A 9,932-nucleotide genomic window follows, 5' to 3' on the forward strand; every position below is an offset into this window, starting at 1 on the left:
GAGAGATTTTGTTGCTAGGAAGCACGGTAGAGAAAGAGAACCATGGGTTCAGAAACCCATGCCCTTTCCTCCTAAACCATTTAAGACAAAGGATGATGAGGATTTTGAGCGCTTTGCTGAAATGATTAGACCTTTTTTCTTACGTATGCGCTTAACTGATATGCTTAAAGTAAATCCTTATGCTAAGTATATGAAGGATATCATTACAAACAAAAGAAAGATACCAGAAGCTGAAATTTCCACCATGCTTGCTAATTACATTTTAAAGGGTGGAATACCAAAGAAACTTGGAGATCCTGGGGTACCAACTATACCATGCTCCGTTAAAAGAATTTATGTTAGAACTACTTTATGTGATCTTGGAGCCGGTGTTAGTGTTATATCGTAGACTTGAATTGAATAAGTTGACACCTACTGAAATATCTTTGCAAATGGCTGATAAATCATCTGCTATACCTGTCGGTATTTGTGAGGATGTGCTTGTTGTGCTTGCAAATGTCACTATCTTAACGGACTTTGTTATTCTTGATATTCGCGAGGACGATAGTATGTCGATTATCCTTGGTAGACCTTTTCTGAATACTACAGGGGCTGTTATTGATTGCAACAAAGGCAATGTCACTTTTCATGTTAATGGTAATGAGCATACGGTACACTTTCTGAGGAAACAATCTCAAGTTTATAGCATCAATTCTATTGGAAAAGTGCCAACTATCATTATTGGAGGTTTTGAATTTCCTCTTCCTACTGTCAAGAAAAAAATATGATATTCTTATTGTTGGGGATTTTCATATAACCGTTGAGGTAACTTAGTGTTATTCGAAATTTCTTCGGGTCCGTGTTATTCGAAATGAGTTTGTTAACAAGACTTGATCAACCTTGTTAGTGGATTCATTTTGATGATCATGAGATGGATGAAACTAGAAGGCACAACCTTCTGTACCCTCTTTTTACTTTCTGTTATTTAGAATAAATAAAGCAAAAATAGTATCATCTGTCTGTTTTCTGAATTATCCGTGCATTAAAAAATACCCTGAAAATAAAAGTGCTCCAAATGCCCTGCAAATTTAGTATGATTTTTATGGAATATTTGAGGATTTTAGGCACTGAAATCACTGCAGGAGGGGCAAGCACGAGGCCATGAGAGTGGAGGGTGTGCCCCATGTCTCGTGGGCCCCTGGTGGCCCCCCTCCACTTATGCCAGCAACCACACACTTCATCTTCTACCCAAAAAAATCCCATCCAGCTCAAGCACGAGTTCTAGCTCATTTTGCTGCGATTTTCGATCTCCTTGCTCAAAGCTCCATTCACAAAACTACTATGGGAGATTGTTGCTTGGTATGTGACTCCTCCATTGGTCCAATTAGTTTTTGTTCTAGTGCTTTATTCATTGCAATTTTTTGCTGCATAGGTGACCATGTTCTTGAGCTTGCATGTTAAATTTATGAGGTCCCAAGCAATTCTAATGCATGATATAGGCTCTAGGCACTTGTAGGAGTAGTTGCTACCAATCTTGTTTAGTTTTATTCACTTTTATTTTGAAGTTACTAAAATTTCAGAAATTTCCAGAAAATGTTAAGGAAACTTTTGAGGGGCTCTTCTAGCCAAAGCTCTCAGGAAAAACAAGCTAAAGAGAAGGAAAAAGCCAAGTATAATCTTCCTCGCTTAGCGGAAGTGCGGTCGTGTGAATGGCCATGTGATGATTTCTTGAAAGAAGCTGGAATTCATGAAGATTTTTATTCTTTGATCGAGAATGCAGGCCTCACCGGTTTCATCAACGACCGGATCGATCAGTATCTCTTACTCACCAATACTTTCATGCAAAAAATTTATTATTATCCTAAGAAGTCACCGCCTGCAATATCATTTCACTTATATGATGAATTCAGAGAAATGTCTTTACATAATTTTTGCGTGATATGTAGGATACCCTATGAGGGAGAATTAGAGGAACCCCATCGTAAAGATGTGGATGGCTTTGTTAACACTATAGCTGTAGAGGAGCCAAAGAAGGGCTCCGAGGCAAAAATCTCTAGCATACACTTTCCTGTTTTACGTTACTTTGCCATATTTGCTAGTAGATGCTTGATTGGTCGTGGAAATAGTGGAAACTTTAGTGTTCCCGATATTATCATTATTCAACATGCCTTGCTTGGAGATAATAGTTTTAGTATGGGTGACGTCGTTGCTAAACGGCTAGGCCTGAACCATACAAAAGGCCCCATATTTGGAGGTATCTATGCTTCACGTCTTTCTAGACATTTTCAGATACCTATTAGGCACCATGAAAAAGAGGAGACAAAATTGCCTCCTCACATTTTAGATTACAAGAGCATGGTAGCCCACAAGTTTATCATTGACAACAAATAAAGGAGGCTCTTGTACAACCATCGAGCCCAAGCTTTCACTCCAAAACATGAACCTGAGCCGGAACCTAAACTGGACCCTTATCGTGCATCGTCTGTCCAGTGGGATCCGGAGAGACCAGCCAGTGGTATCCTGATTACACTTCCCAGTACACCAGGGAGAGTAGCGGCGGTCCTTGGTATTAGACCAACTTAGGCCAAAAGCCTAAGCTTGGGGGAGTACGTATTTCTCACCGACTTTACATTCATGTTCACACACTAGTCGTCGGTGCTCATACTCTTTCATTGTATTATCCATGATAGTTTAAAATTCTTTTTCTAGTTTTCTTCTTGTGTGTTTGATAAACCTTAAGAAAAACCAAAAAAAATTAGTTAGTTTAATTTCCATGCTTGTAGTAGAAATTAAAATGAAAACCATAAAAGATTTCTTGTTCTTCTTTTTTACTTGTTGGGAGCTTTCCCGTGTAAATAGTTTTATTTTATTTTCTTTCCTTTGGGGGTCGAGAAGACCATATTGAAAATGCTTAGTGGCTCTCATATGCATGTTTGTTTATTTAATTTAGATCCCATATTACATTGTCTTCTTTTTTGAGTTAAATGCTTGCAGATTCCAACTTAGTCCAATGCACGTGCACTCTTATTATTATACACATCGTTCGGTCGTGCGAGTGAAAGGCAATAATGATGATATATGATGGACTTATTGAGATGAGAAAAGCTGGTATGAACTTGACCTCTCTTGTTTTTGTAAATATGATGAGTTCATCGTTTCTGATTCAGCTTATTATGAAGTAAACATATTTGCAATGACATTTAGGGATTATAGTTGCTTGTGCCATGCTTTATTAGTTATGAGTTATAATGGTTTACTTTGCGTGCCAACATGCTATTAGAATGATTATGATGTGGTGTGATGGGATGGTATCCTCCTTTGAATGAATTGAGTGACTCGACTTGGCACATGTTCACGCATGTAGTTGAAACAAATCAACATAGCCTTCAGGATATTTATGTTCATGGTAGATTATATCCTACTCATGCTTGTACTCGGTGTAAATTAATTTTAATGCATGTTTATGACTGTTGTCGCTCTCTCAGTTGGTCGCTTCCCAGTCTTTTGCTAGCCTTCACCTGTACTAAGCGGAAATACTGCTTGTGCATCCAAACTCCATAAACACCAAAGTTGTTCCATATGAGTCCACCATACCTTCATATATGCGGTATTTACCTGCCGTTCCAAGTAAATTTATATGTGCCAAACTCCAAATCTTCAAATGAAATTATGTTTTGTATTCTTGAGCAGCTCATGTTTCAACTAGGGCTGCCTATATCTTCCATGCTAGGTTGGTTATTCTCAAGAGGAGTGGACTCCGCTCCTCATTCACGAGAAAGGGTCGGTAACCGGAATGCCCAGTCCCATGATCCAAAAAGATCAAAGCAAATCAAAATAATTAAACAAAACTCTCCCAGGGCTGTTGTTAGTTGGAGGCACTTGTTGTTTCGAGCAAGCCATGGATTGATGCTTATTGGTGGTTGGGGGAGTATAAACCTTTACCATTCTGTTTGGGAACTGCCTATAATGCATGTAATATGGAAGATACAACCATCTCATAGTTGTTGCGTTGACAGCAAAAGTATGCCGCTCAAAATGTTATTCAATCTCTATTTTAAAACCGAGCTCTGGCACCTCTACAAATCCCTGCTTCCCTCTGCAAAGGGCTTATCTATTTAATTTTATGTTGAGTCATCACCCTTCTTATTAAAAATCACCCGCTGGAGAGCACACTGCCATTTGCATTCATTACTATTAGTTTATATTGGGTATGACTTGACTCGATCTCTTTTACCATGAATTACAATGTTTAGTCAGTCCTTGATCTTTAAAGGTGCTCTGCATTTATGTTTTGCGGTCTCAGAAAGGGCTAGTGAGATACCATTTTGTTATATCATGTTATGATTGTTTTAAGAAAGTGTTGTCATCCGAGTTTTATTATTATGGCTCGCTAGCTGATTATGCTATTGATATGAGTAATTGTGAGACCTAAGTGTTATTGTGAGTATGGTTAATTCATAATATTTGTTGAAACCTGAATGATGGCTTTGCATGTTTACAACAACAAGAGCAAACAGAGTTTGTAAAAGTTTTTCTTTATCACTTTCAGTTTATCAGCTGAATTGCTTGAGGACAAGCAAAGGTTTAAGCTTGGGGGAGTTGATACGTCTCCAACGTATCTACTTTTCCAAACACTTTTCCCTTGTTTTGGACTCTAACTTGCATGATTTGAATGAAACTAACCTGGACTGACGCTCTTTTCAGCAGAACTGCCATGATGTTGTTTTATGTGTAGAAAAGAAAAGTTCTCGGAATGTCCTGAAAATCCACGGAGGCACTTTTTGGAAAATATATAAAATACTGGCGAAAGAATCAAGACCAGGGGGCCCACACCCTGTCCACGAGGGTGGGGGGCGCCCCCCTCCCCCTGGGCGCGCCCCCTCTCTCGTGGGCCCCCTGGACCTCCACCGACGTCAACTCCAACTCCATATATTCACATTCGGGGAGAAAAAAATCAGAGAGAAAGTTTCATCGCGTTTTACGATATGGAGCCGCCGCCAAGCCCTAATCTCTCTCGCGAGGGCTGATCTGGAGTCCGTTCGGGGCTCTGAAGAGGGGGATTCGTCGCCGTCGTCATCATCAACCATCCTCCATCACCAATTTCATGATGCTCACCGCCGTACGTGAGTAATTCCATCATAGGCTTGCTTAATGCTTGTCACTAGGGCCCGAGTGCCATGATTTCAGATCTAAACCTATTATGTTTTCATGAATATATGTGTGTTCTTGATCCTATCTTGCAAGTCTATAGTCACCTATTATGTGTTATGATCCGACAACCCCGAAGTGACAATAATCGGGATACTTCTCGGTGATGACCGTAGTTTGAGGAGTTCATTATTTACTATGTGCTAATGCTTTATTCCGATCCTCTATTAAAAGGAGGCCTTAATGTCCCTTAGTTTCTGCTAGGACCCCGCTGCCACAGGAGGGTAGGACAAAAGATGTCATGCAAGTTCTTTTCCATAAGCACGTATAACTATTTACGGAATACATGCCTACATTACATTGATGAACTCGAGCTAGTTCTGTGTCACCCTATGTTATAGCTATTACACGAGGAATCGCATCCGGCATAATTATCCATCACTGATCCATTGCCTACGAGCTTTTCACATATTGTATTCGCTTATTTACTTTTCCGTTGCTATTGTTACAATTACTACAAAACCCAAAAACATTACTTTTGCTACCGTTACCTTTATTATCATACTACTTTGCTACTAAATACTTTACTGCAGATACTAAGTTATCCAGGTGTGGTTGAATTGACAACTCAACTGCTAATATTCAAGAATATTCTTTGGCTCCCCTTGTGTCGAATCAATAAATTTGGGTTGAATACTTTACCCTCGAAAGCTGTTGCGATCCCCTACACTTGTGGGTTATCAGTCGCCAAGGCACTGGAATTGCATTGTGTACAGATTTGCTTCAAGTGGCTTGAAATTCACCTGCTGAGCTAGATCCCACGCAACCCTCATATTCCTGAAAAACCAAACCTGACTGTAGGGTTTAAATTCGGCACTAATACTAATATAGTTGTAGAAAGAGTACCTCTTTTTTCCTGGACTTCAAGCAGTTTAGCTTTAATCGTGTTAATGGTCTCACATTCTTGGTTTATAGAGAATCAAAGTTGATTTACCAATGAGTCCCGAAATGCTATGGTTCTTCCATATGATTTCTGAATTTATTTAAAAGTAATTCGTCGAGATCGTGCACCCTTTTCTTATTTATCCGAAAAATACTAAAAAATATTATAAAGTGCAGCCGGATAGATCCAATCTATTCTTGATATAGACAACTCGCACACACTCCCTTTTAAAAAAAATTAAAACACCAACCACTACAGTTAGATTTATTATATTTGTTGCTAAAATATCGGTATTAAGCCCGAAACTGCGAGCAGATGGCCAGTGAGCTAAAAAACCCAAAGAATGGGTTACATTTTTCATATGCTCTCCTCTTATAGATAGGACAAACAAAGAACAAAGTTTTTCGATCACTTACTTCGCTCGCCCTTTTTTTATCATTTTTAATATAAATAGATTCAATCTAGTAATTTCTTTTAGATTAAGTTTTATGTCTTGTTTGACCGGTGAAAGACTTCCTTTGTTGAAATGTTCTGTTCCCAAAATTCCTAAAATAAAAGGAGAAAACTTTCCACTTTCCTAAACTAAGGACGGGAAATAAAAAGGTGATCACATCTTCTAAATTAATAATACTCAACTCAGCCCTTCCTATAATGGGGTATTATCTGTCCCGATAAATAGATAATTCCAGGAGTAATAAATAGGAGTAAATTAAATAAAGTTTTGATATAATTAGAATTGCGAAAGCAAATACCAATTTACTAAAAAAAGAAAAAAGTATCTAATCGAAATCGAAAGATTTTTTTAAGATTAAACAAAAGGGTTCACAAATAAAAGCGCTAGTGCCACAACTAGTCCATAAATTGTTAAAGCTTCCATAAAAGCTAGACTAAGCAATAAAGTACCTCGTATTTTACCTTCTGCTTCTGGCTGTCTCGCAATACCTTCTACAGCTTGTCCTGCAATAGTACCTTGACCAACTCCAGGTCCAATAGAAGCAAGCCCTACGGCCAATCCAGCAGCAATAACAGAAGCAACAACAATTAGTGGATTCATGATGAGTAGTTCCTCGTGTCCAAAAAAATGGTTAAGGATACAATCAATCAATAAATTCTTACTTCTAAGCTTTATTGGGGAGAAGTAAAGTAACTAAAAAGTACAAATTGAAATCAAATTGAAATGATAATGTGAATTGTCCGAACTACATAGAAGCGAATTCCATATCCATATAACTGATTAGATAATGAATCTAACCTAGGAATATATAATATATCCCCCCCCCCCACACACATTTGTTTCTTCTATTTTGTTTGCATATTTTCTCATTTTCTATTGAATCGGATTCTAAAATCATTGCTTAAAGTGGAAACCCGCATAAAAGATGACTCCATTATAGACATTAAGGATATTATAGTATAGATCTAGCCTGACTCCATCCTCCTTAATGCATATATACTTTGAAAATTCCATAATATAGTCTAATTTATTCTCTCTCCTACAACTCTAGGCTATGCATGATTTTTTTTTTGAGGTGAATAGCGATTGAGGATTTGGTCCTGCCTGCCTACTGCTACTTCATGGGCCAAGCCTAATTTGGATAGTTTGCACATAAGCCCAATAGGGAGAGAGAGAGTGAACGACGACTCTACTAGGCCCGTTATTCATTCCAAAGCCCAGAAACCCCCCAGTAACTCTCTGACCTGCATCGGACGGCTAGGAGAGCTCGCGTCACGATCCACGGGCTCACCGGGACTTGCACGCTGCCTTTATAATCCGCTCTCGCTGCCGAACCCTAGCTCCTCTTGCCTTTCTGCCCGCCCACCCGTCTCCTCGCCTCGCCGTCTCGCCCCACGCCGCCGCCGCAAAGATGGTACGTCGATTGGTCGCTTTGGTTCTGTGCTGCTCCGGTAAGGCTTTTCAGCGACGCGTGTTTTGACGAGGTTCGGTGTCTTTGTGTTACGTGCAGCCGTTCAAGAGGTTCGTCGAGATCGGGCGCGTGGCCCTGGTGAACTACGGCAAGGACTACGGCCGCCTCGTCGTCATCGTCGACGTCGTCGACCAGAACCGGGTGAGTGCCGAGTCTTGCTGGTTGGAGTTCCGAAGCACTCTTGTGGCGTAGTAGATCTAGAGTTCTATAGCCATGTTCTGTTTGTTGGCAAGAAATCTTGTGCTATGGGTTGTTCTCCGGAAGAAATGTAGTTATCTGTTTTGTTTTATTAGCTAGTTTCATTTTTGAAATGTTATTAGCTACTTTCAGATGATGAAACAACAAATGGAATTCTACGAGTGCCATATCCTAGAAGTTGTTCTGTTAGTTTATTAGGATTAGCTGTAACTTTTGTGCCTAGTGCAATTACTGAGGTGATGTATAGAACAATACCTGTGGTTATCTGACAGTGCTGTTTACCGTGATAATGGTTGTATAATGCACTGCTTGCAAGATCAACGGGTTTATTTCTGTTTACCTTGAAAGATGTTCTGCATATGATTGTTACTGGTTATCATGTGTTCTTGCAATTAGAGTTTAGCTGTCTGCTCTAGTTCTGGTTAGTTATGTTGTGGCTCTTTGAGTATTGAATTTCTCATTACTCTGGTGCATTCAGGCACTTGTGGATGCTCCTGATATGGTCAGGTGCCAGATGAACTTCAAGCGTCTTTCGCTGACCGACATCAAGATTGACATCAAGCGTATCCCTAAGAAGGCAACTTTGATCAAGGCCATGGAGGAAGCAGGTAATGGTCAATCTTGTGGTGCCCACATCTGCAACATTTGGAGTTTGTTCTGTTGATGCTTATTTGAGTTCGTGGTGCCATTTTGTAGATGTGAAAACCAAATGGGAGAACAGCTCATGGGGTAAGAAGCTTGTTGTCCAGAAGAGAAGAGCATCGCTGAATGACTTTGACAGGTTCAAGGTCATGTTGGCTAAGATTAAGGTGAGGCATTTCACTACCATCTGGTTTATTAGTGTAGGGCATGCCTTTTTTCACCTGCTTAACCTGTCATTTTTCATATGAACAGAGGGGTGGTGCTATCAGGCAAGAGCTTGCCAAGCTCAAGGAGGTTGCTGCTTAGAATATCCTAGTGGATGGCATGTTGAGTTTTTTTGTTCCAAGTTGGATCTGCTCTATGTTCCAGTGTTCTTAAAGCCAGAATTAGTACAACTGTTTTCAGCGAACTATTTCATATTTTGTCATGGCTGTTATTGAATACCCAAGCTAGTTTGCTACAGATGTGCCTCTTGCCTTATTCATATGTGATATGTTGCCCGGTTCTCTGTTTTTACTTTTGACTTGTGCGCTTGTGGTTATTTTTTAAGAATTGAGTAGGGTAAGCATATCTTTTGAATCTAAGTGAAACTGTTAATTAAATAAGAATAAAATGAAGTGCTGTGGTACCTTCATTGTTGGTCAGTTGCTCTGTATTTGATAGCCTAGACGGCTAAAAGTTCAATAATAAAAGTTTTGAAGGCTGTAGCACATAAAATATTTCTTTTTGAATGCTGGCAAAGCTTGCCAAATTCATTGATCAGAAGAGAATAACAAGGTACAAAAGAGGTCAAGTGTCCGAAAAACAAGACACTCAGCGCAAGAGGAAGGGAAAATAAGGAGAAAGAAAAGAGAAGAGAGCTGGGGCGGGGGCTCAGCCCGGATCAAAGGGGATCCCAGCACCTGCCACAATCTGATCTCGTCCCTAATCTTACGTCTGAAGCTTTCCAAAGTCAAGGATTCCTTCTGGAAGATCCGTCGATTCCGCTACTTAGTGTCTCCTGTTCAATTCGCCGGGCAGAGAGCAGGCATATCTGCAAGCGTGGCGAAGGACTCCCAAATGGTTCTGGACCAGGGGCACTCGATGAGAAGATGAGA

At 39.9% G+C, this 9,932-nt stretch overlaps 1 protein-coding gene across 1 annotated transcript; it reads left to right on the plus strand.

Moving 5' to 3' along the window:
- Positions 1 to 7,802: 7,802 nt before the first annotated feature.
- On the plus strand, positions 7,803 to 9,351 carry LOC123137513 (60S ribosomal protein L14-1). The gene is made up of 5 exons (XM_044557300.1): positions 7,803 to 7,938; positions 8,035 to 8,136; positions 8,672 to 8,801; positions 8,890 to 9,002; positions 9,088 to 9,351. Exons 1-5 carry the CDS (start codon positions 7,936 to 7,938, stop codon positions 9,139 to 9,141), a joined length of 402 nt encoding a protein of 133 aa, XP_044413235.1. The 5' UTR covers positions 7,803 to 7,935; the 3' UTR covers positions 9,142 to 9,351.
- The last annotated feature ends 581 nt before the right edge of the window (positions 9,352 to 9,932 follow it).

This window comes from Triticum aestivum, chromosome 6B (assembly GCF_018294505.1).
Source record: "Triticum aestivum cultivar Chinese Spring chromosome 6B, IWGSC CS RefSeq v2.1, whole genome shotgun sequence".
Classification (NCBI taxonomy): Eukaryota; Viridiplantae; Streptophyta; class Magnoliopsida; order Poales; family Poaceae; genus Triticum; species Triticum aestivum.